At 41.1% G+C, this 27855-nt stretch overlaps 1 protein-coding gene across 3 annotated transcripts in view; it reads right to left on the bottom strand.

Moving 5' to 3' along the window:
• Nucleotides 1-27855, bottom strand: part of LOC126353872 (NADPH-dependent diflavin oxidoreductase 1) — an 82510-nt gene that overhangs the window by 24561 nt on the left and 30094 nt on the right. For all 3 annotated transcript variants that reach the window (XM_050003055.1, XM_050003056.1, XM_050003057.1), the window contains exons 6-7: nt 23093-23347; nt 14227-14391 (exon numbers count right to left, since the gene is read on the bottom strand). In XM_050003055.1, the coding sequence (XP_049859012.1) occupies nt 14227-14391; nt 23093-23347 (420 nt within the window). The remainder of the gene's footprint in view (nt 1-14226; nt 14392-23092; nt 23348-27855) is intronic.

The following is a 27855-nucleotide window of genomic DNA, read 5'->3' on the forward strand; positions in this document are numbered from 1 at the left end:
AAAGGCTATTTATAATTTGTACAGAAACCAGATGGCAGTCATAAGAGTCGAGGGGCATGAAAGGGAAGCAGTGGTTGGGAAAGGAGTGAGACAGGGTTGTAGCCTCTCCCCGATGTTATTCAATCTGTATATTGAGCAAGCAGTAAAGGAAACAAAAGAAAAATTTGGAGTAGGTATTAAAATTCATGGAGACGAAGTAAAAACTTTGAGGTTCGCCGATGACATTGTAATTCTGTCAGAGACAGCAAAGGACTTGGAAGTGCAGTTGAATGGAATGGACAGTGTCTTGAAAGGAGGATATAAGATGAACATTAACAAAAGCAAAACGAGGATAATGGAATGTAGTCAAATTAAATCGGGTGATGCTGAGGGAATTAGATTAGGAAATGAGACACTTAAAGTAGTAAAGGAGTTTTGCTATTTAGGAAGTAAAATAACTGATGATGGTCGAAGTAGAGAGGATATAAAATGTAGACTGGCAATGGCAAGGAAAGTGTTTCTGAAGAAGAGAAATTTGTTAACATCGAATATAGATTTATGTATCAGGAAGTCGTTTCTGAAAGTATTTGTTTGGAGTGTAGCCATGTATGGAAGTGAAACATGGACGATAACTAGTTTGGACAAGAAGAGAATAGAAGCTTTCGAAATGTGGTGCTACAGAAGAATACTGAAGATAAGGTGGATAGAGCACGTAACTAATGAGGAGGTATTGAATAGGATTGGGGAGAAGAGAAGTTTGTGGCACAACTTGACTAGAAGAAGGGATCGGTTGGTAGGACATGTTTTGAGGCATCAAGGGATCACAAATTTAGCATTGGAGGGCAGTGTGGAGGGTAAAAATCGTAGAGGGAGACCGAGAGATGAGTAAACTAAGCAGATTCAGAAGGATGTAGGTTGCAGTAGGTACTGGGAGATGAAGCAGCTTGCACAGGATAGAGTAGCATGGAGAGCTGCATCAAACTAGTCTCAGGACTGAAGACAACAACAACAACAACACTACGGCCACTTTTTAGAGATCTATCTACAATTACAGCAGATACTCTGCAGCGGCTGTGTTTGTGGATGATACAAGTGACTACTAACCAAATTGAGGGCATATGGAGTATCGTCTCAGCTGTGTGACTGGATTCGTGATTTCCTCTCAGAGAGGTCACAGTTCATAGCGATACACTATTGAGTAGAACAGAAGTGATATCTGGTGTTCTGCAAGGTAGTGTCATAGGCCCTCTGCTGTTCCTGATTTACATAAATGATCTATGTGACGATCTGAGCAGCCCCGTTAGATTGTTTATAGATGACACTGTAATTTACCATCTAGTAAAATCATCAGACGATCAATTCCAATTACAAAATGATCTAGAGAGAATTTCTGTATGGCGTGAAAAAGTGGCAATTAGCACAAAACAAAGAAAAGTGTGAGGTCATCCACATGGATACTAAAATAAATCTGATATTTTGGGTATGCAATAAATCGTACAAATCTAAGGGCTGTCAATTCGACTAAATACCTACGAATTACAATTATGAGCAACTTAATTGGAAAGATCACATAGATAATATCGTGGGGAGGCGAAACAAAGAATGTGCTTTGTTGGAAGAACACTCAGAAGATGCAACAAACCCACTAAAGAGTCAGCCAACATTACACTTGTCCGTCCACTGCTGGAATATTGCTGTGTGGTGCGGGATCCTTATCAGGTACGATTGACGGAGGACATCGAAAAGTGCAAAGAAGGGCAGCTCGTTTCATGTTATCACGCAATAGGGGCGAGAGTGTCACTGATATGATACGCAAGTTGGGGTGGCTGTCACTGAAACAAAGGCAGTTTTCTTTGTGGCAAGATCTATTTATGAAATTACAATCACCAACTTTCCCTTCCGAATGCAGAAATATTTTGTTGACACTCACCTACGTAGGGAGAAATGACCAATATAATAAAATAAGAGAAATCAGAGCTCGATCTGAAAGATTTAGGTGTTCCTTTTTCCCACGCGCCATTCGAGAGTGGGATGATAGAGAAGTACTATGAAAATGGTTCGATGAACCCTCTGCCAGGCACTTAAAGTGTGACTTGCAGAGTAACCATGTAAATGTAGACATAGATTGTCACAGATTCAAGCCAGGAACTACTGTCTTACAATGATGGGATAATTAGTGAAATTGAAGACATAAGATTTTTGGAATGAGGTTAGATGATATGTTTTTGGGTAAGATACACACAATCAACCTCCCACAGATTTAATGCAGCTACATTTGCAACTAGGATTTGCCCATGTTCAGCATCAGTAATACAACATTCATTTACTTTGTATGTAATCTATAATAGTTATGGATGCCTCAGTTCATGCAGAAAGAATATTTTCAACCCAAAAGTGAGCCATCTGGGTAATATATGGTGTTGATTCACAAAGCTCATGTAGACTTCTGTTTAAAAAACTAAAGGTCCGTACACTGACAGCAAAGCACAGCTAACTGCTACGCCTTCTTTGGTATGCAACTTGAAAACAACAATGTCTATTCAGTGAACACAATAAAGCTGAATGATTATTAATGTTGTGAGCACCCATTTGCTGATGATACAAGTACACAAATACAGGGGCCAAAGCTACCTAAACAGAGAGCCCAAATTATAGCTTAACAGGACTACAACTGGCTCATAGCAAACAGTTTAAGTCTTAATATCACAAAAATTCATATTATGCATGTTCAAACAAACAAAAATGACCTGCTGGTATCAGAAGTACATTTTTAATAATAGTTATACACTAAACGAGACTCTGTGGCTCAGTTCAGTAACATGTTTAATTTGATTCACCACAAAGATAATCATGAAGATCAGTTTGGCACTTTTTGCACATAATATGTACCTCTTATTGTGTTACATTAAAAATAAGCATTTTCCCACTGTCCTGTGGAATTATCTTCAGGGTCAATGCACCTGCAGAAAATATACTATTTTGTAAGTAGTGTGCAGTACAAATATTCTGTAAGGTAAATAACCATGCAGCTTGCAGAGGTATCTATATAAGATCTTGGCATTATTACACTTACTGTTCAAGCTCATTCACAACATAATACTTTCCGTTGAAAAAAATTGCTTTGAAATTAAATGTGACTTTCACATCATAATATAAAACACAAAAATAATTTTTAAGTAGGCTTTTCTCCTCATCTAGGGTTCAAAATGTTGTTCCTCACTTTGAAAGGTTTTCAATGAGCGCTTGTCTAATGCAAAGCTAGCAACTAAAGATTCCTACTAATTCAAAAGAAGATTAAAAAGCACACCTAACTAGAAATTCCTGTAAATTATCTGATAATCTAGAGGCAACAATTTAACATTTTTTACCACTGCAATTTACTAATTCTTACTGTATAGCTGCATGGCAATTATATTCCTCAGAGTACCTGTCCAACAGCTTCAGGTGGTTTAACCTTTCTGGTGGTTAGGTATGACCGATGGTTGGTAGGTTTAAAAGGGAAAGGGGGGACCAAACTGCGAAGTCATTGGCCTCCTGTTCCCAGAAAATCAACTACCCAACGGAAAGAAGAAAACAAAGACGACGTACGGCACAATAACAGGAGAAAGGAAAACAAGAAAGCAGATCACCATGGTTGGCTGACCACGAGAATAAAAAAGGAGATGCTAGCCATTCTGCAACACATTAAAACCACCACCCTAAAAGCCCCAGGGTGGAGGACACAGAGGGACAAAGGACATGCACTAAAACTCAGATCAAATGATAAAACCTATCCTCACAAATAAAACGTAAAACTAAAGCTGCTGTTGAGGCATTGTCGCCCAACACCGAAGGTAGGGCGCTGGGAAAGTTAGAAGTCCGCCACAGAGCAGCTAAGAGTGGGCAGTCCAGCAAGAGGTGGACGACTGTCATTTGGGAGACACAGCGACACTGAGGTGGGTCCTCACAATGGAGGAGGTAACCATGTGTGAGCCACATATGGCCAACGCAGAGCCGACAAAGGACAACTGATTCCCTGCTACAATCCCTCACAGAAGACTTCCACACATTCTCAGTTTCCTTAACGACACGCAGTTTCTTGTGCATACTGTTATGCCACTCCGCCTCCCAAAGCCAAATAACCTTGCAGCGTAAGACAGAACGCAGGTCAGTTTCAGAGATGCCCATCTCCAGGAGCAGTTTCTGCATAGCCTTTTTGGCCAGCCTGTCAGCAAGTTCGTTGTCTGGGATTCCATGTTCTGGGGTCCACACAAACACCACTGAACAACTTGACCGTTACAGGGCAGAGATGGATTCCTGGATGTTGGCTACCAAAGGATGGCGAGGGTAACACTGGTCAATAGCTTTAATCTGCTCAGGGAATCAAAACAGAGAAGAAAAGACTCACCAGAACAGGAACGGATGTAATGAAGTACACGAGATATGGCCACAAGCTTTGCAGTGAATACACTGCAGCCAGTGGGCAAGGAATGCTGTTCAATATAGCCTTTGTGGACATGGTGAAGCCAACGTCACCATCAGCCATCAGTGTAAACAACTTCAGAGCCATGGAACACGCCATGAATCGAGAGGAGGTGACAGCAGAGAGCAGCGGGGTTAAGGGAGTCCTTAAGGCCATGCAAAAGGTCCAGATGTAGCTTCGCCGAGGTGTACACCATGGAGGTGTGTGTGAATGGACCTCAAGTAGATGTGGTGAATGGAAGGAATCCAGTTTGGAGAGAAGGGATCACACGTGAACCGCCAACTTGGATATGGAAAGTGGCACGAAGTTTTGGATAATGGGAACAGGTCCTGGAGACCACACTCATACAAAGTGGCAAGGGTATGATGTTGCCAGGTCGTGCCGTAAGCTTTACGTTAAGTCAAAAGAGACGGCAACCAGGTTTTGGCATCTGGAAAAGGATGATCAGATGGCAGACTCGAGGGACATAAGATTATCAATGGTAGAGCGACCCTGGCGGAAGCCGCCCTGACATGAAGCCAGTAGGCCACATGACTCCAGGACCCAACCCAACTGCCAACACATCACACATTCCAGCAGCTTACAGAGAACACTGGTGAGGCTGATCGGCCGATAACTATCCACATGAAGCGGATTTTTACCGAGTTTTAGCACTGGAACAATGGTGCTCTCCTGCCATTACAATTGAAAGATGCCATTGCACCAGATCTGGTTGAAGATGACGAGGAGATGTCACTTGCAGTCAGATGAGAGATGTTTAATCATCTGACTGTGGAACCGATCTGGCTCAGGAGCTGTGTCGGGGCAATGTACAAGGACACTGAGAAGTTCCCACTCTGTAAATGGGGCATTATAGGGCTCACTGTGGTTTGTAGTGCACGAGAGAACTTTCCTTTCCATCTGCCATTTGAGGGTGAGAAAGGCTGAGGGGTAGTTCTCCGACGCCGAGGCACGAGCACAGTGCTCAGCAAAGTGTTCGGCAATCGGGTCTGCATTGGCACAGAGCACGCCATTGATGTTAATGCCAGGGACACTTGATGGGATCTATTACCCAAAAAGATATCTGATCTTCGTCTAGAATTGGGAAGGTGATGTATGACACCCAATGGTCGACATGTACCTCTCCCAACACTCCTGTTTCCGTCGATTTATAAGCAGGCGAATGCGGGCATGGAGTTGCTTAAAGGCTATTAGGCGCTTTAGGAAAGGGTGCCACTTAGGTCGCTGTAGAGCTCGCCGATGCTCTTTAATTGCTTCAGCAACTTCCGGCGACCACCAAGGCACTGTCTTTTGCAAGGGACACCCCAGAGAATAAGGGATTGCGTTTTCCGTCACAGAAATTATCATTGTAGTGACCTGCTCTATCACAACATCAATAGCACCACATGGGGGAGATTCAACAGTGACAGGAGAGGTGAAGGCTACCCAGTCTGCCATGAGCCACACTGAAATGTGTGGTGGCCCCAGTATTTAAGAGGCAGAGGTCGAGTTGGGACAGTAAATGTTCAACATCTCTGCCACGGCCAGCAAGCATGGTGCTATCCCACAAGGGGTTATGGGCAATAAAATCTCCCGAAAGTAGGAAAGGTTTGGGGAGTTGATCAATCAGTGCAGCCAATACATTCAGAGGTACCGCACCATCTGGAGAGAGAGAGACATGTTGCAGACAGTTATTTCTTGCGTCGTCCGTATACTGACAGCCACAGCTTCAAGAGGAGTTTGAAGGGGCACAGGTTCACTACATACCGAGTTCAGGACCATAACGCAAACTCCACCTGACATACTATTATAGTCACTATGAAAGGCAGGGGTCCGCACTGCCGGGAACCAGGTTTCCTAGAGGGCAATACAGGTGTAAAGCTTAACGGTTGCCGCAGCTCAGCCCGGTGGTGGAGAAAACCGCCGCAATTCCACTGGAGGATGACATGATCATGAGATTGAGAAGGCATGGAACACTCAACGAGGCAGTCAATGCCTGACATTCACCTTCTGCCACTGACTGATTTCCTGAACTGGCTATATCCATTGTGTCTGAGGGTATGGGGAGATCTAGGTTCTTAGTGGACAACAGGATCTTCACATCATCCTCAGACACAGAGCTTGTAGGCAGCGGTGGTGTGGGTGCCACAGCAATTCACTTAGTCTTGGGGGTCTTCTTTCGGGATTTCTCTCGCTGATCCTTGGGTTTCTCTGGCTGAAAGTCCTTCACTGATTCAGTGTCCGGGACTGGAGATGATCGTGAAGCCCTACAACCAGCTGCTTTTGGGCACTTCCGCCACTGGCAGGTGTCATCTTTCCCACTAGCAGAATCCTGGGAAGGGAGTGACCCAAGGGACCGCTTCCTAGAAAGATGAGCCAAAGAAGACTTATGCTTCTCCTGCTGAGAAGTGGGGAGTGGTGTCCCCGATGGTTGGGGGGACAGTGCTCTCGAGGTAGTTGGTGAGGGAGCAACAGGGAGGGAAGTGTCCCCCACTATCAAGGGGGCAGGTGTAGTCTTCTAGCTCTGGGAGCCGATAGGAACTTGAAGAACTGATGGAGCTATAATGTACTCTTAGCGGCGGCATAAGAGGGGGTCATAGCCACAGGATTCAGGCAATCAAATTTTCTCTTGGCCTCAGTGTAAGTCAGTTGGTACAGGGTCTTGTATTGCATGATTTTCCTTTCTCGCTGTAAAATCCTGCAGCCTGATGAGCAAGGGGAATGAATGATGCTCTCCACAGTTGACACAGATGGGAGGTGGGGCACGTGGAGTACTGGGATGGGATGGACGTCCACAATCTTGACATGTGATGCGGGAAGACATATGGCTGAACTTCCAGCACTGCATTGGGGGAGGGATATATGGCTTGACATCACAGAGGTAGACCACCACCTTGACTTTCTCGGGTAATGTCCTCGAAGGCCAAGATGAAGGCACTGGTGGCAACCTGATTATCCCTCAGGCCCCGATGGATGAGCCAGATAAAATGAACCCCTTGTTACTCTAAGTTGGTGCATGGCTTGTTGTCAGACTGCAAAAGAAGGTCCCTGTGGAATATAATATCCTGGACCATATTTAAGCTCTAATGAGGCGTGATGGTAGCGAAAACATCCCCCAGCTTGTCACAAGCATGTAATACCCATGACTGCATTTTGGACAAGCCTTCCATCTCCTCAAAATGCTCCATAAAAATTGAGGCTTCATTGAGACAAAGAAGTCCCCATCAGCTCTTGTACATATGAGGTACCGGGGCGAATAAGGTTCACTGCCATCCTTAGCCACGCATTCTTCCCATGGTGTGGACAGGGAGGCGAATGATTTAGGACCATACTTCCTGGCATTGTACTGAGACTTGGAACACTTACGAGACTGCTGGTGTTTTATCAGCAGCAAGTGATGACGTGGTATGCTTCATTGTGCGTCTTTCACCCTGATGCCACCCCCTCTGACCAGGGGCCCTCCACAAAGGCACCACCCAGCCACAGCAAAGGCCACCTGGCAGGATGGCCATTGCCGGGAGTCCCAATGCCCCAGGGTGACGGGCATGTACTCCTTGGCATACGTGGGGAGTTAACAGCACAGGCATCAGCAGAGCAATCCCTGTGTAGTCAGGGGGCTACAACCAACAGGGTACATGGTGGCCCCACCACAATGGACTGGCTACTGTGCTGGATATGAGATGCAAAGAAGTCCATGGTCTTCGTTGGCACAGAAAATGACACTGCATAGTGGGTGGAGGAAAACACACTCAGGAAGGTGTCCTCACTCATGAGATGGAGGATGAGTGGGACTACAATGCCATGATGAGAAAGTAGGCTCAGGATCTCAATGCACAATGGACACGATGCACCATGTAAGGCGCCCTTCCCCAATTGGCTTGGTCTTCTGGAAAAATTTGAAAAATGGAGGTCAAACCCTACAGGGGACTATCACATAAAGGTCGAAAGGTGTAAGACTCCTTTTAGTCACCTCTTATGACAGGTAGGGACACCTAGGGCCTATTCTAACCCCTGGGCCAGCAGGGGGCTATGACCAGTGGTATCCACATGTTAACTCCCCTGTATATAGAACATGAGTGTGAAGAATGTGCAGGTGCAGAAATCACCCATGCGCAATGATTTGCAGATGGATGGTGCCATACTCAAACGCCTTCTGCCGTAAATTGCAGAAGCCCCTCTTGCGCGTGCGCTGTATGCTGCATTTACTAACAGTGCAGCCAGACATTACTCACTAAAAAACCATACTAGATCAATGTTATGATGGGTTTGTTATTGAAAAATCTTGATTTTATCATTTAGATTTAATTAGCAGTCAATTCAGGGTTCTACGCTTTGCTCAGTTGAAATCCCGCATCCCTGTTGATGAGATTATCATCTGTCCGGATATGTATTGCTTCCTTAATGACGCAGTCCCAGAAAGATGATGCTGGGAGGAGGAGGAGATTAGTGTTTAACGTCCCGTCGACAACGAGGTCATTATAGACGGAGCACAAGCTCGAATTAGGGAAGGATGGGGAAGGAAATCGGCCATGCCCTTCGAAAGGAACCATCCCGGCATTTGCCTGAAATGATCTAGGGAAATCACGGAAAACCTAAATCGGGATGGCCGGACGCGGGATTGAAGCGTCGTCCTCCCGAATGCGAGATGATGCTGGGGATTAAACTTCTCTCTTTTCATAAATCATGTGATGTGCTGTATTCAGACATTGTTCTCCAATTCCCGACTTTCCTGGTTGGTGTATACACGTATGACACTGATGTTCATTGAAGCGTTCTTGCACTGTGAGACACGTCTGGCCTATATATGCCGCCAAACACTGGCAAGGAATATTATACACACCAAGTTTCCTCATCACAAGATCATCCTTAACCGAACCCAGCAGGTTTCTCAGTTTTGCAGATGGTCAAAAAGCACATTTAATGTCATGTCTTCCAAGGCCTCTTCCAATTCTTGATGACATGGCACCAGAATACAGGAAGAAGGCCAAAGTGGTGGGTGTCTTTGTATCTTCATTTTGCTCCATGTACTGAACTAGCTTGGGCCTGAATGCATTACGTATCTGTCTTTCAGAATAACCATTTTGTCAGAACACTATTTTCAAATGTTGTACCTCATTCAATAGGCTTTCAGGATCAGATACCACAAACACTCAATGAACTAACATACGTAATGCCTATCGCATTGTGCAACATGATGGCAGTTTGTGACCTGCAAAAATTGGTATGTATTTGTTGGCTTGTGGCAGATGCTATGTCCCACGGTTCCGGGTTTCCTTCATACCAAAACATCAAGAAAAGGTAAAGTACCTCCTTTTGCATTTCCATTGTGAAGTTTATATTTGGATGGAGGGAATTTAAATGCTGAAGAAACGTAAGAAGAGTACCAAGTCCATGTGGCCACACCACAAACATATCATCCACATACCACAGAAAACAAGAGGGTTTGAGAGTGGCTGACTGCAGTGCTTTTTCTTCAAAGTCCTCCATAAAATAACTGGCCACCACAGAAGACAGAGGTCTTCCCATTGCAACACAATCGACTTGTTCAAAATATTGGTCATGAAATAAGAAGTATGTTGAAGTAATCACATGTTTAAATAATGCCGCTATGTCCTATTGAAACTTCTTGCTAATGAGCTCTCAAGAGTCCTCCAACAGCACCTTTGTAAATAAAGACACAACATCAAAACTTACTAAGAGATCCAACGATTGCAATCTAAGTGTTTTCAGGTGATCTATGAAATCCTCAGAGTTTTGAATGTGATTATTACACTTGCCTACGAGAACTCCCAATAGTGATGTCAAACATTTAGCAACAAAATAAGTAGGTGCTCCTATGTTACTTACAGTGGGACAGAGAGGCACCCCATTCTTGTGGATCTTGCATAGGCCATAGAGTGTAGGAGGAAATACATTCTGTTGTCGCAAACCCTAGGTGACTTGTGCTGGAGTCAAGCTCTTCCTGAGGAGTTCCAACGTCCTTCTCTGGATCCTACCCATCCGATCATTTTTTAATTTAGTGCACGCAGAATCATCAACCAGTTTGTATATCTTGTTATTATATTCTGTGCACAAGAGAAACACAGTAGAATTTCTTCTGTATTCTGTGGTGGGGAATTATTTTATGGAGGGCTTTGAAGAAAAAGCACTACAGTCAGACACTATCAAACCCTCTTGTTTTTTTGCAGTATGTGGATGATGCGTTTGTGGTGTGGACACATGGACTTGATACTCTACCTAAGTTTCTTTAGCATTTAAATTCACTCCATCCGAATATAAACTTCACAATGAAAGCAGTAAAAGATGGTACTTTACCTTTTCTTGGTGTTTTGGTATGAGGGAAAGCAGATTGAACCTTGGGACAAAGCATCTAATGCAAGCCAACACATACAGACCTATATTTGCAGGCCACAACCTGCTATCACCATGCACAATGCGGTAGTGCATTACATATGTTAGTTCATAGTGCGTGTATAGTATCTAATCCTGAAAGCCTGTCAAGGGAGATACAACATTTGAAGACTGTTTCGACATAATGGTTATTCAGAAAGACAGACACGTAATTCGTTCAGGCCCAAGCAAGTTCAATCCATGGGCCAGAATGAAGATACAAAGACACCCACCACTTTGGCCTTCTTCCTGCATTTTGGTGCCATATCGTCAAGAATCAGTAGAGGCATCGGTAGACATGACATTAAATGTGTTTTTCTACCATCTGCAACACTAAGGGATTCGTTGGGTTCAATTAAGGATGATCTTGGCCTGAGGAAATGTGGTGTGTATAAGATTCCTTGTCAATGTGGGGTGGTATATATAGGCCAGATATGTCGCACAGTACCAGAGCGCTGTGATGAAAATCAGTGTCGTACATGTCTACGCCAACCAGGGAAGTTGGGAATTTGGTTAACACTATCTGAATACAGGACATCGCATGATTTATGTGACGATGGAAGTAATACATATCCGTACAGCTGATAATCTCATCAACAGGGATGTGGGATTTCCACTGAGCACAGGCTAGATCCCTGCATTGGCTGTTACTAAATCAAGATTTTCAATAACAGGCCCATCATAAAATTGATCCCGTACGGTTTTTTAGTGAGTAACGTCTGGCCACACTATTAGTAAACAAAGCATACAGTGCACGTGCAGGAGGGCCATTCTGTGATTTTCACTGGAAAGCATTCAAGTATGTGCCACCTATCTGTAAATAACTGCACATGAGTGATTTTTGCACCTGCACGTTCTTCACATGTGTGTTCTACGTACGGGGTGCCAACGTGCAGATACCGTCAGCTGTACCTGTCCACCAGCAAGCTTCAACCACCTGAAGCCGTTGGACAGTTGCTCCAAGGAAATATTGTGGAATTCGCACAACGTCATCTGGTGGCAAACCCATGAAGACTATTTAAAAGTTGTAGTGTACTGTAAACAGGCTTCTGTCATTCAATGTAGGTAGCTAGTTTCTTAGAAAAATAGCAACATGTTCACACATTTAGCTGGAATAAGGACACAATAATTATCTAATTAGGATACGGGAAAATACATGAAATATACTTTGCTTATAATTATCTAGGGAGATGGGACAGTTTTCTAAAGTTGATGAAGTTATATTTACATAAGGCTAATGATCAGGGACATTAAAAATTATTCATTCATCCTTCATGCACTCTTTTATGAAGCGATAACATTTCTGTATCGAGGTAGCATGCAGATTCTTTTTCAGTAGACCTAACTTCGCATGCAGAATATTTTTGTCATTTATTCTGTTGAAGTTTTTAATTCTGATATATTGTGCAATCCTTGCACACAATTTTGACCAATGAACGTCAATGAAAATTGATTATTTTCATTGCCACATCTTTGCTTCTAGTACTATATGAATGATTTCAAATAAATAATTCGGTCGGGCACACAGTTTTAATCTGCCAGGAAGTTTCATATCAGTGCACACTCCGCTGCAGAGTGAAAATCTCATTCTGGAAACATCCCCCAGGCTGTGGCTAAGCCATGTCTCCGCAATATCCTTTCTTTCAGGAGTGCTAGTTCTGCATGCCTCGCAGGAGAGCTTCTGTAAAGTTTGGAAGGTAGGAGACGAGGTACTGGCAGAAGTAAAGCTGTGAGTACCGGGTGTGAATCGTGCTTCGGTAGCTCAGTTGGTAGAGCACTTGCCCGCGAAAGGCAAAGGTCCCGAGTTCGAGTCTCGGTCGGGCACACAGTTTTAATCTGCCAGGAAGTTTCATATCATCGCACACTCCGCTGCAGAGTGAAAATCTCATTCTGAATTCTGATATTATTTAGAAAAACATTATCATCTCACAGAAGGTACTGTTAGTTGTTCCAGGATTTTAAATAATGGACTTTTGCCTTGTTCAGAGTCAAACAATTTAGAGGATCCTTGTTTCTCAGCTATTATGCAGTCAAGGGTTTTCTGCTTCAGAATTTTCAAATATTTAAAAATAATAGAAGTGAGAATAGAGCCTTGAGTGCCACCTTGTGCAACCATCCAGGATTTTGAATGATAATTTGTTACCTTTGAGGAGATAATTACTCCTTGCCTTCTATCACTTACTGGTAGGCATGATGTAAGACATCATAGTGCACTGCCCCTAATCTATTCTTATCTATAACTTGACTTGTTCCAAATCCCTGAGGGTTTTTGTCGATGATATCAATGAAACATGATGCATGAATTACTGAATGGATAAATGAATAAGAGCTTAAATTTCTGAGTGACAAACTGGAGGTTTTAAAATCTAAGTTTAAGACTTTCTTCTTCCAAAATATTGCTCTTCCTTGCAGGAATACTTTAGTTTCCAGATGTTCCATTGTTTTAGTTCTACTTAAATGCATTATGCAAATAAAATTAACTAAAAGGTACAGAACAATACACAATGCTGGCCACTTGAGTGCCTTTCCACTCAATTGCTTTGTGGTGACTGTAACTCACTAAAACATACTCAAAAGTACAAAACTATTGTCCACATAAATTGTATATAAACTTGGTCACTCTGATAATCAGCCTGATCTGTGAATTCAATAGTTCTCTCAAGTCACTACAAATGAATGCAGGGATGATTCCTACAAAAACTGGGTGCACGTAAAAAGGCAACAGTTCAATGTGTTCTGCAGAGAAGAGAGAGAGAGAGAGAGAGAGAGAGAGAGAGAGAGAGAGAGAGAGAGAGAGAGAGAGAGAATATCTTGCAGCATCACCAGTGTGTGTGCTGTTTTTGTCCCTTGCCTCACACTCCAGCCACTGCCTACCCTGGCAATTGGCAACGCAGAGGCAGAGGTGAGCTTTACACCCAGCCGCCAGCCATTCTTTCTGCTTCTGAATCTGCTTAGCAGAATTTACTGCTGCTTCTTAATGTAACACTTGTGTTTGCTTTATACCATCCCTAATGAATACTATAGTGGCTAAGTAACCTCACAGTACCTAAATGAACATTAAAATCAGCACTATATGTTCTTCATGCACCCTGAAACATGTGGTACAGACTAATGCAGAAGAATGATGCTATTGGCAGAAGCATTATGTAGTACACTGCTTCTTGCTATTGCGCATCGGCCCAACACCCATCGTCTTTTTTGCGCACCACTTTAATATGTCATGTTTCTGCAAGGCGACAGCACATATTTTTATATGTAACATAGTGGGAGAGGGGAGAAGGTGCAGGCCAAAAGTGAGTGTACACCAGCAAATATGAACTGACGTTTATGGTGGGTAAAGAGGAAGCAAGCGGTTACAAGCATTTTACAAATTTTAATTAACACCTAAAATATATATCAATGTAGTTTCAACTTACTGTGTCTGAAGGAAATTGGAAGGAGCCTTTCTTTATCCATACAGGTATTCTTTGATTCAAATTTAATGTTGCAATCCAATTGGAGCAAAGGCCCAGACGTGGTGCCAATAATTTTGTGCGATATTTGACTACTGCCACAAGAATATGAACTTCATTAGGATGACCCTGTAACAAAGTTGTCACTAATGATGAATATGTATAAGAATATGTAATAGTTAATTGTATGTAAAGGAAAATGTGTTTTAAGAGATTGTGCGTGTGTTTTAAGAGATTGTGCGTGTACAAGATAGAATTGTAGTCTAGTCGAATAGTAGATATAACTTGTTTTTAACTAATTCATATTGTTGAAACATTTGAAGACAGTTTTTCCAACAAAAATAATGTTGGGTAAATTTTTGATAGCTGAAAATTTTTGAATTTTTTGATGTTTTAATAAATGCTTTGACATTTATTTCCTTTTGAAAACGAACAAAAAATTACCTAAAAATTTGAGTATTCCAATTTTTCTCCTACACCCAATATCCATGGCACTACAGTTCACTAAAAGTATCAGTTTTTCGAATTATGTGCAAAATGGCAATAATCTTGGTTTTGAGTACTATTATTTCAGCTCTGTTTATATACTAGAAATATATATTATGTTATACACTGGAATTGAACATCTCACTTTGCAGTACATCTACTCCATGTGCAATTGGGCGATTTCTGGACTGATTGGGTGATTCATACACCACTTGCCAAAATTAAGCTCCTGGGTGTCTCAGCTCTGACTCACGCACATTTATAAAACTACATCATTTACTCTTTATGTTTCTATATTAAAAAACAAATGACAGAAAAATAATGATATGAATATAATAGAGGAAAACATTCCATGTCGGAAAAATATATCTAACAACAAAGATGATGTAACTTACCAAACGAAAGGGTTGGTATGTTGATAGACACACAAACACAAAATTCAAGCTTTTCAACCTATAGTTGTTTCATCAGGAAAGAGGGAAGGAGAGGGAAAGAAGAAAGGATGTGGGTTTTAAGGGAGAGGATAAGGAGTCATTCCAATCCTGGGAGCAGAAAGACTTACCTTAGGGGGAAAAAAGGACAGGTATACACTCGCGCGCACACACACGCACATATATCCATCCACACATACACAGACTCAAGCAGACATACCAACACTTTCGTTTGGTAAGTTACATCATCTTTGTTTTTAGATATGTGACAGAAAAATAACTATCATTTGCTGAAACAGGCAAGGCAAAATAGGTCACTAATTATACTTGCATGAAGAAACTGTGTGATACAAATGAAAACTAAGTAGCTTGATTATAATGGAAAATGTGGTAATATGTAAACATTTATTACTATCACCACTTCTGACAGTGTAGTTCAACCTTTGGTGCACTTGAGGTAGATATTTGAGTCACTTCCAATGTTTCGACCGGCCATGTTCATTGATGTCACCGTAAAGTTAGAAGAACCAGGACAGGATGATGGATTGGGCCCCGGATCAACCTCTTCTTCCAACTGTAAGTCAGCCTCTTCTAGTATGTTGATTTTGACATCTTGTTTCCTCAATAATTTCCATAGAAACTAACACTTCTCCATTCCGGCATGCTTTCACAGTTGACTCCACTGCAGTTCTTCCAAATGGAAGAATATTTAAAACCTGCTTTTCAGCAGGAGCATGCTCTTTTACAGATCAACTTACATGAGGAACTGACTCAGATGCTGGATCTTAGTTCTTTACAGTTTTACAACCTTTTAAAAAGGAAATAGACACCAAAGTGCTATACACACAAGAAACAGATTTTTGAAGAAGGCGAAAAAGAGTCTAATATTTTAATTTAATTTAATTTTTTTTAAAACTAAAGATAGTTTAGCAAACAATTTTTGTTGAGAAAATTTGGTTTACCAGTCTTTACAACCATACAAACGTGTTTAATAAATAAAATGTTCTACCTCACTTTTCGCGAGGTATAGGCTTTTTTTTCCAACAGTTTGACAGCGATATTGCTAGGCAGCACCAGCTTTCATGAGGTGAAACACTTAGTACTGCGTAATTTTAAGCATTATGGTTTTCATTATAGTATATCTATGAATAAATCACTCCTCATGTCACATTATTCTAATTCTGTGAACTTATTTCTTAGTGAAAATGAAACAGAGTTAAACAATGCAGTAAATTTAATTATTTGCTTACTGCATTTACTCTGAGGATCATTGTCCTGGCAGTGTAAACACAATCATCTGCTCATTTCAGAAAGAGTCATTTCAATTAATTACAACAACTCCTTGTACTGAGAAGTTCCTTATTTACTGTTTACCCTGTGATTCAGAAATGTATGCACTTGTCCAAGAATGTAAACAATCTGGATCACATCAAGTCATTTCAACAATGATAATGCAATTTGTTTTTCACTGTTTAACCCATTCTGTGTGTTAGTGCGTCAGTGTTGGTGAGAAAATATTCTTAGACTCTACTTCTGGTGAACATTATGGTGAGGATGGTGTCAATAACAGTAACTGTTCTTATAAGTTGCAACTTATTTATTAGATAACTTCAGGCTGATTACTGGCGCAGTGGCTGCTGTACTAATACATCAGAAACAGAACAACATCAAAAGGACTTCTGAAGGCAGAATATCCAGTGAGGATATGGTTACTGTGAACACAGCTGCATCAAAAGTGCGAACTCTGAAGTTTTTAAAAAACCTTGCTACCAACAAAAACAACAGATAAATGTAGGAAACTATACATATAAATAAATGCAGCATATGACATCATGTGAAGGTCGATGCTCGGAAGACATAATGAATACATCGTCATGATTCTCTAAAGGACTATTGTAAAATAAAACTAAAGGAAAGATTTTTGATTTTGCAACACTTCTACTTAACATACCCTTGAGTGTACATTAGAAGTGTATGGATCTGGATATGTTATTTCTTATCCATCAATCATAACAGAGATATGGAGTTGAATTTTGATTAGCAATGACATCTTTGTCAAAAAAAAAAGGACAATTTATGTATGCTATTTGAAGAGAATCACTGTGGAGAAAGGAAATAACTGCTTTGTTATTACTGAATTCAAGTAACTTCTAACCCAACTAGTACTCGGATAAGGAGAACTGAAATATTGCGAAGAATAGTGAATGTTGTTATCCCTGAAAAGTTATTCAGAATATAATAGGAATTTGCTTATTTGTTATACTGTTGTTTTGCTTGGTGAAGTTAATTATTTTTCTTCAAACTCTTCTAATAAAATAACAGCTATTTCTTGCATTAGTAATAAGTCAAGAGAAAATCACAGACCCTAATGCTAAAGAGTGTCTTTGTAAATTATCAATCTAGAAGACAATGTGTGATTGATTAACAATTATGATAAAATTTGCCTGACCAGCTCTAAACAAATTACATAATAGTCTTCTTCTCAATTGATAAAATGAATTTGGTGCTGAGTTGTAACTTAATGGAAGAGAAATAATCAAATACTCATAACACAATGGAAGGTCTACCTTGGAATATCAACAATATTATGAAAAGGATAGATTGTTGCTCATCATAAAGATGATACATTGAGTCACAGATAGTCACAGACAACAGACTGTTACACATTGGGCTTTTGACAAAAGCTGTCTTCAGAAGCAAACACACACACACACACACACACACACACACACACACACACACCTCAAGCGCACGTGGTTTCTATATGTGGCCAGTGTGGCTAGAATGCAACTCTCGCATTGAGTAAAAGCACTAATCTGCAGTGGAGGAGGAGCCATAACAGGGTACGGGGGAGAAGGGGGTGGGGGGTGCGAGAGAAGAGCACTGTCTGGCAGAGCATATAGCACTGTCTGGCTGTGGGGCAAGGAGCAGGGTGCAGACAGGGCAAGGGGGAGACAGTGGACCTGAAAATTGGATTTTCATTGGTTGTCCGTGCAATTAACTGACACATTAGTTTCAGCATTTTTTATGTTCACTTCATGGCTGAAAATCGTAAAAGACAGAGCTTTGACTACAAAGCCTATCTACAATGAAAAAAAAAAATGTGAAAAGAAGGGCACTGCATGCTTCCTTGTAATACCAGATTTTATTTAGTTTCAGTCTGTTACAGTATCTACACACGTTACAAGAGTGCTTCTGACACTAGTAACAATTCCAGAATATATTTATTGCGGATAGATTCCTGTAATTGTTTGTCTTAAGTTTCAAACAGCACAAATCAAACATATGCTAGCAGAATTAAAGGCATTGCTTTTTTGTAGAATGGAGTTCTTAAAAATCAGTTATTGTAGCAGTGAATAGACTCATAGTAATCACATAACAAAATGTGAATGAGTCATTCTCTCCCTGTATATCTTAAGACATTTCAAACAGATGCGAGACGTGTCGCAGCACAGGCAGACAGCTGCAGCACTACCGCAAGCAGGGTGCTTGATGTAATGGGGTGCTATGTTGACAGGTTGGCCAGTCAGCTCGCTGGCTCCAGCCTGGTAGTCTGCGCTTAGCCTGCTAGTCCGGCAGGCCCGGTAAAATGGCCCACAACCCATAGAGGCCATGCTGCAAGACACGGGCTGGGCAGGCTGAAACCAGCACCGTGGATTACTCTACTGTACACAACAAGCATCACACATTGGATCGTCCTTATGCTGAAGCATAAATCCCACAAGTCATAGGGCTGTGTCCTATGTTAATACGAGTGAAAAGGACCTCGTCCCATCTGCGTGCCACGAAGAGGTACGCCATGGCCATGTTGTGTACTTTACCAGATGCAGCTTATTGCCTGTCACTCATATTTCTATACACATTCAATGCCATTATTCAAGGGTTCATTATATTTTTTCCTGAGGTTAAAATTCCCACATCATACTCGGCTGCTAAAAGCCCACTAGCCCATTTGTTCACTGTATTCTGCATGTCATCTGTTGTTGTTGTCTTCAGTCCTGAGACTGCTTTGATGCAGCTCTCCATGCTACTCTATTCTGTGCAAGCTGCTTCATCTCCCAGTACCTACTGCAGCCTACATACTTCTGTATCTGGTAAGTGTATTCATCTCTTGGTCTCCCTCTATGATTTTTACCCTCCACACTGCCATCCAATACTAAATTGGTGATCCCTTGATGCCTCAGAACATGTCCTACCAACAGATCCCTTCTTCTATTCAAGTTATGCCACAAACTCCTCTTCTTCCCAATCCTATTCAGTACCTCCTCATTAGTTATATGATCTACCCATCTAATCTTCAGCATTTATCTGTAGCACCACATTTTGAAAGCTTCTATTCTCTTCTTGTCCAAGCTATTTATCATCCATGTTTCACTTCCGTACATGGCTACACTCCATACAAATACTTTCAGAAACGACTTCCTGACACTTAAATCTATACTCGATGTTAACAAATCTCTCTTCTTCAGAAACGCTTTCCTTGCCATTGCCAGTCTACATTTGTCTACATGTCATCATCACTTACAAAATATTTCCTGCCTAGGAACTCACTGTACTTCATGAACAGATGGCATGCACAATTTTGTTCTTCAAAACATCTCTTATAAGCGGCAGACAGTTGAGAGAAGTTTCATCATGCACATTTCTTCATCCATTATTGAACATTTCCCATCACTTTTTCACATTTTTTTCATTCACTAATAGGGTGCTATACAGTTTGATTGGTTGGTAATACATTTTAACTTCTAAACATTCAAAAATAGAACAACATATCCTTCGCAGAACTTCGTATCACAGATTTCACTTATCAGATAAAGCACAATAACAACATCTACATCTACATCTACATCCGTACTCCGCAAGCCACCTGACGGTGTGTGGCGGAGGGTACCCTGAGTACCTCTATCGGTTCTCCCTTCTATTCCAGTCTCGAATTGTACGTGGAAAGAAGGATTGTCGGTATGCTTCTGTGTGGGCTCTAATCTCTCTGATTTTATCCTCATGGTCTCTTCACGAGATATACGTAGGAGGGAGCAATATACTGCTTGACTCTTCGGTGAAGGTATGTTCTCGAAACTTTAACAAAAGCCCGTACCGAGCTACTGAGCGTCTCTCCTGCAGAGTCTTCCACTGGAGTTTATCTATCATCTCCGTAACGCTTTCGCAATTACTAAATGATCCTGTAACGAAGCGCGCTGCTCTCTGTTGGATCTTCTCTATCTCTTCTATCAACCCTACCTGGTGCGGATCCCACACTGCTGAGCAGTATTCAAGCATTGGGCGAACAAGTGTACTGTAACCTACTTCCTTTGTTGTCGGATTGCATTTCCTTAGGATTCTTCCAATGAATCTCAGTCTGGCATCTGCTTTACCGACGATCAACTTTATATGATCATTCCATTTTAAATCACTCCTAATGCGTACTCCCAGATAATTTATGGAATTAACTGCTTCCAGTTGCTGATCTGCTATTTTGTAGCTAAATGATAAGGGACCTATCTTTCTATGTATTCGCATCACATTACACTTCGCTACATTGAGATTCAATTGCCATTCCGTGCACCATGCGTCAATTCGCTGCAGATCCTCCTGCATTTCAGTACAATTTTCCATTGTTGCAACCTCTCGATACACCACAGCATCATCTGCAAAAAGCCTCTCAGTGAACTTCCGATGTCATCCACCAGGTCATTTATGTATATTGTGAACAGCAACGGTCCCATGACACTCCCCTGCGGCACACCTGAAATCACTCTTACTTCGGAAGACTTCTCTCCATTGAGAATGACGTGCTGCGTTCTGTTATCTAGGAACTCCTCAATCCAATCACACAATTGATCTGATAGTCCGTATGCTCTTACTTTGTTCATTAAACGACTGTGGGGAACTGTGTATAACGCCTTGCGGAAGTCAAGAAACACGGCATCCACCTGTGAACCCGTGTCTAAGGCCCTCTGAGTCTCGTGGACGAATAGCGCGAGCTGGGTTTCACACGATCGTCTTTTTCGAAACCCATGCTGATTCCTACAGAGTAGATTTCTAGTCTCCAGAAAAGACATTATACTCGAACATAATACGTGTTCCAAAATTCTACAACTGATCGACGTTAGAGATATAGGTCTATAGTTCTGCACATCTGTTCGACGTCCCTTCTTGAGAACGGGGATGACCTGTGCCCTTTTCCAATCCTTTGGAACGCTTCGCTCTTCTAGAGACCTACGGTACACCGCTGAAAGAAGGGGGGCAAGTTCCTTCGCGTACTCTGTGTAAAATCGAACTGGTATCCCATCAGGACCAGCGGCCTTTCCTCTTTTGAGCGATTTTAATTGTTTCTCTATCCCTCTGTCGTCTACTTCGATATCTACCATTTTGTCAACTGTGCGACAATCTAGAGAAGGAACAACTTGTAAAATACAGGAAAGTCATCCACCCATGCTCTGGGAATTGATGCATTGAGCACAGAAACATGCAACAGAAAACAGCACCCACACCAATCACTTGTGTGGCCATGGCTAGAAGTCCCTTCCATGGAGCCAAGCTACCATGGCCATTGCCCCTGTAGTAATGATCAGTCTCTCTCCAAATGTGGCAAGGAACTCCCGGAGGCCTTCAAAGATCAAAATTACCCTCCCAATCTTGTTCAGAAACAGATCTTTGTCATATCTCTCCATTCACCTACCATCTCCTACACTCCCATCATCTGGCCATGAAGGATCACCTCTCATGACTCAGTACCATCCAGGACTGGAGCATCTGAATCACATTCTCTGCCAGGGTTTTGACTACCTCTCACCGTGCCCCGAAATGAGGAATATCCTACCCACTATACTCCACATCCCTCCCATAGCAGTAGTCTACATCCTACTGAACCTATGCAATAATCTTGTCTGTCCTCACTCCACTTGTACTCCCAGGAATAGACCTAGATGCAAGACCTGCTGCACACGTCCCCTCACCGCCACTGCCCCCGCCACCTACTACAGTCACGTCACAGGGATCTCCAACCCTACCGGTGTCAGAACTATCTGTGAAACCCAAGAGATTAACAAAATAAGCTGCAACCACTATGCTGCTTTCTACATGACTACGACAACTCAAAAGCTGCCTGTCCATATGAATGGCTGCCACCAAACCATGGCCAAGGGACAGCTAGGCCACCCAGATGCTGAACATGCTGCCCAACATGATGTGCCTCACTTGATGGAGTGCTTCCCAGCCTGCACCATCTAGATCCTTACTCACTGTACAACGTATCCTTTGTCCTGCAATACCTCTGGACTTAACCTTTGCTAGTGAAAGTCCTCCACCTACCTATCACCTTTACTGGTCTCACTCCAGCACTACACATGCCTTCCATTCTGTCAATGCAATAACCATTCCTTTCCCCTTCTCTACTTCTCTCCTCTCCTCTCCCCTCTCTCTTTTCTGCCCCCTCCCCCTACCCTAACACAGTGCCCCAACTTTGTAACAGCAGCTCTTTCCTGTTCCCGCCACGTTCCTGCATGCTCTAACAGGCAGCACACCATCTTTCCCCACCCCTACCCCCTAGTCCCAGGTGTCACTCATCCTCTTCCACACTGCCTCCTTACCGCCGCCGCTGCCACCACCTACTCCAACAATTGAATCCCGAAAACTGGCCACTGTGGCAGAGACAGTGGGCATGTGTGTTAGAGTAATGCTTGTGTGAATGTGTGTGTGCTTTCTATTTCCAAAGAAGGCTTTTGGACGAAAAGCTTAATTGATTAGAAGTCTTGACTTTGTGCAACTCAACACCACCTCTATGCAGTGAGTAGAAATATATCCTTTTCATAATATTGTTGCGATTCCAACCTGGACATTCCATTGTTTAAAAGAATTGTATAATTTTAACACATTAAACGCAAGGTTAAAAACTTATACAATATTTCACTTACATGGGGTGAAGAAGCTATAGAGAATGCTCTTGCTTTTATAGGTGTAAAAAGCTCAAATAAATAATCGAGAGGGATTTTTGATGAAGTATTGGGAAAGTCCTGCAAAACTTCCAACAAAGTTCTTCGAGGACGATTACAGTAATTAAATAAGTCTTCCTGGCCTTCTGATGATGCAAATTCCTCCAACTTTTCTTTTTCCAGCTCTAACTCTGCAAGAAATGCCATCAGCTCAAAGAAGTATCGCCTGGGAATAGCCTGCAAAAAGACCAACTCTTTGTTAAATAAATCTGCATATATAACACAAGGTTTATAGTTATAACAGATACTCTAATGTGCTAGCCACAAAATACCATTTTTCAGCTTTTTGACACAAGCAGAATTGTACGTTATTTTCAATCCTAATAGATTACAAGTTTATTGAAACAGTCGTACAATAAACATTAAAAACATTTTCATGCTATATTGAAAGCTTATAAGGAAATTTCCAATAATAGGTAAAATAACGTATGTGTGTTTCACAAGAATATACCACATTAAGTGATAGCTGGATTAAAACTAATACATTTTCTGAATGAATTTATGTCACCTTTGAAGCCACATTTCCCAAAACAAGCAATAATTAGAAACAGTCACAGGACACCCACTGAAATTAAACAAAGTACCAATATTGTAAAGAAACCAGAAATGGTTGCAGAAATCTTCAGTGGGCACTTTTTGTCAGCAGCAGAGAAAATAGGCTGTAGAGGTTCTGTGGACGAATCATTGACTCTTCTACAGAAAGATATCAGTAACAGACCCCCACAATTATCCTTACCTCATGTTACAGTAAAAGAGATTGAAAGAATTATTACCTCATTAAAAAATAAAAAGTCTGTTAGTGTGGACAATATTTCCTGTAAAGTAGTGAAATATTGCTATAAATATATAAGTTCAGTATTATGCAACATATTCAATACATCTCTGCTAGCAGGAATAGTCCCCGACAGGCTAAAACTAGCTGTAGTGATACGACTCTTTAAAAAAAGGTAAGAAAAAAATGTTCCATACTATCGCCCAATCTCCCTCTTAACCACCTTTTCAAAACTTCTTGAAAAACTCATGCATAGGTTGATTGTCAATCATCTTAGCTTCCACAATATCCTAAACAAGAGTCAGTTTGGATTTTGTGCTGGTCTTTCTACAGAACAAGCAATATTCTGTTTCTCCAACCAAGTTCTGGAAGCCATGAACAAAAAAAGTCTCCAGTAGGTATTTTTTGTAACCTCTCAAAAGCCTTTGATTGTGTAAATCATCTAATCCTTTTGAAAAAGGCAGAATATTATGGTTTGGGTAGTATCATTGGTTCGTGGCTCCAATCATACGCAAAGGACCAAAAGCAGACTGTGATGCTAAATGGCTCATCCAGAGAACCTGCCTAATCTGAGTGGAGGTCAATAAGTTGTGGTGTGCCACAAGGATCTGTTTTGGGTCCACTGTTATTTCTCATCTTCATTAATGATCTCCCACTTTGTTCTGATACAAACTGTAAATTTGCTCTTTTAGCAGATGACTCTACAACTCTAACTGACGATTTTACAGACAACAATCTTGAACAAACTACGAATAAAGTTTTCAATGATATCGTAAACTGGTTTTCTTCGAATACAGATAAAACCCTTTATATGGTATTCCATACTCCACAAAGAAATTTGGAAGAAATTAACAAATGGCTCTGAGCACTATTGGACTTAACCAACCTAAGGACATCACACACATCCATGCCCAAGGCAGGATTCGAACCTGCGACCGTAGCAGTCGCGCGGTTCCTGACTCAGCGCCTAGAACGGCGAGACCACTGCAGCCGGCAAGAAATTAACATTAAGTGCAGACATCAAGAAATACAAAAAGCTGTGGTTACAAAATTCCTGGGTGCTTATATAGACAGCAAATGTAACTGGTCAACACGCATTCTTCACCGTTATAAAACACTTAGCTCAGCAATATTTTCAATGGGGGTTATTGCCTCAGTGGTTGAAGTAGACACCATTAAGGCTTCGTACTTTGGCTACTTTCATTCTTTAATGTCATATGCTATTATATTCTGAGGGAACCAACCTCTTGCAAAGAAAATTTTCACTGCACACACACACACACACACACACACACACACACACACAAAACATTAGAACAATGAATAGTGTCCATCACAGGCACACTTGCAGGCACTTGTTTCGAAAGATGGGGATTCTTACCACCTCCTCACGATGTATCTTTTCCTTGTTGACCGTTGTCTGTAAAAACCCTTCTATCTACATAGATAACATCCAATTTCATGACAATAACACAAGAACCAATAACAATCTGCACATTGAACTGAAAAGCCTCACTATGGTCCAAAAAGGAGCTTATTACTCCAGCATTAAGCTGTTTAATGCTCTCCCACCACACATCAAATGCCTTCACAAAAGATTGCCAGCATTCAAACAAAATCTCAAGGAGTACCTGATAGAGAAATACAGTTGATGAATATATGAAAGAAAATGTCTGTAATCACTAAATTACTAAATTTTGTAAACTTAGTATAATTAATTTTATTTTGAGTACTATCACAGGCATATGACAATTATTTATTAGTATTCCTGTATTTCCTTTGGAATATTTACTTTATCTTTACTCCTGTATATACTACACATCCTTAACATGTGAAACAAAAATGTTCTGTTAACTGAATGTGCTATTGTTTAGCTGATATCTTATTTACATTATATCTTTTATTTATATAAGATATATTTCAACTGTGTACAATCTGATAAATTCCTATCACAAATACATTACTCATCCTGAACATGTGAAACACAATTTTCTGTTAATTGATTGTGCTGTTGTTTAGTTGATTTTTATTTACATTGTATCTTTTATTGTATTTATACAGGTTATATTTGAACTACATAGAATCTCACACATTCTATATCATTGCGACTCACAAGCTACCAGGATCTACAGGACATGACATGAAATGAAATAAATATTCATCTGACATTCCAGCCAATCAGTCACATTACATTCTCAACACATCATTCTGTAACTTTGCTAGTGTGCAATAGCAGAAATAGTAATGTGTAGCTGAGGGTAGTCAAAACTGACAGCACAAACATGAATTCATGGGTTCATGAAATGGAACAGAGTGAGCAGCACAGTACTGGAGAGCTATTGGCAAGCAGTACCATATTAATCAACTAACTATAAAAACCTGCTGACAATGTGCCACACACAGCATCACTCCTCTCATACACAATCATCAGCAGAAAAAAGTAACCTGTTGTAGCAAGCACACCAAGCGAATAGTTTTACACCATTCTGGAAGATACAATGGCTGTCCAGTACTATTTTAGTACAGAAAGAAAAATTCCAGTTCTGGCAATAATTAAAAAACACTATCCAAGCTTTAGAACTGTTACTTCCTTCCTCAGGGAGCAAAATGGGATAGGATGGGGATGGTTACAAAGTGAAGGAAGGATAAGGGTACAGAATTATTTTATAATTTTAAGATGAATAGGTAGCATGACTGTACCCTTGACATTTTAAGTAACTGATAACGTGCTCAGCGACATGAAATATTGTTAAAATTAATTAGTTATGTATTTAATAGTACTCTGCATTTGGTTTGTGAATTCTTTTATGTTCAAGGTGTCATGAGGGACACCCGACTGCCACCTGATGTGCTTACATCATCAGAAATGTGTGTCCTGGCAGTTGCAGCACAGTGCATCACATTACTGAGCTTTTCCTGTAGGAAGGTCTGCGATACTGAGCTTGCCAAGAATGAAAAGATTCTCTGAGGCATAACACACAGAAGAATTGGGTTGTCATTAATCAGACTTTGAATAGCAAGTACGTAATTGGACAATTGTTAAAGGCTTTGTTAAACCTGGTTACTCAATTAATAAATTTGTTGGTTGCAAGAAATGTATTCCCCTCCGTACTTATTCCAAAAGTAACTATTTAGTATAAAGAAAGATTGCCTTCAGAGTGACATTTTTGTTGAGGAATTTCAATTCCATGGTCAATAAAGTTGACAGTAACCCTTGCAGCAGCTTAGTCAGATGCAGGCTGAGATGGACTCCACTTGTGAAGTTGACTAAACATGTTCCACCTTTGTTTTTATCTTTTCTTGTGCTTGTAACATATGAGGCCATCTCAGCAAGTGGTGTGAAAGGCTAGCTCCTCCTTTCTAATCTTCTCCAACCTATCCCTTTTTTTTCTCTCTATGGAAGAAGCTAACAGTTCTAATAGATAGGATGGTTTTATAACACTTTTATGCTTGTCTATTTGCAGTACTTATTTTCCACCCATTGAGCAACCACACTGTCTCACTGTAGTTTTATAATTTTCTCAAGTGAATTTTCATTCTAATACAATTACTCCATTCACAGAAACAATTAAGCATGCTGCATGGGGCTAAAGATTCCTCAGTGCAGTGCAGTGTCCACTGCACAGGCTGGTACCTGTGCACATGTTTTATGAGGTCTGTTCAAAAAATTCCAGAACTTTGTCCACAACATTTTTCTATGCTTACCTTTTACTTATTGTGTACGGTCTCCTTTGAAATACTGTCCGCCACAATTTATACACTGCTCCCGAGGCCGTTTCCACTTCCAGAATGTGTCTTTATGTGCCTTTTGCTCAATCGTGTGAAGCGCCGCCTGCAAATTTCTTTTTATCTCATCTATCGTTGCAAATCTTCATCCTTTCAAATGGGGATTTCAACTTTGGAAATTAAAAAA

The sequence above is a fragment of the Schistocerca gregaria genome, chromosome 3, assembly GCF_023897955.1.
Source record: "Schistocerca gregaria isolate iqSchGreg1 chromosome 3, iqSchGreg1.2, whole genome shotgun sequence".
Classification (NCBI taxonomy): domain Eukaryota; kingdom Metazoa; phylum Arthropoda; class Insecta; order Orthoptera; family Acrididae; genus Schistocerca; species Schistocerca gregaria.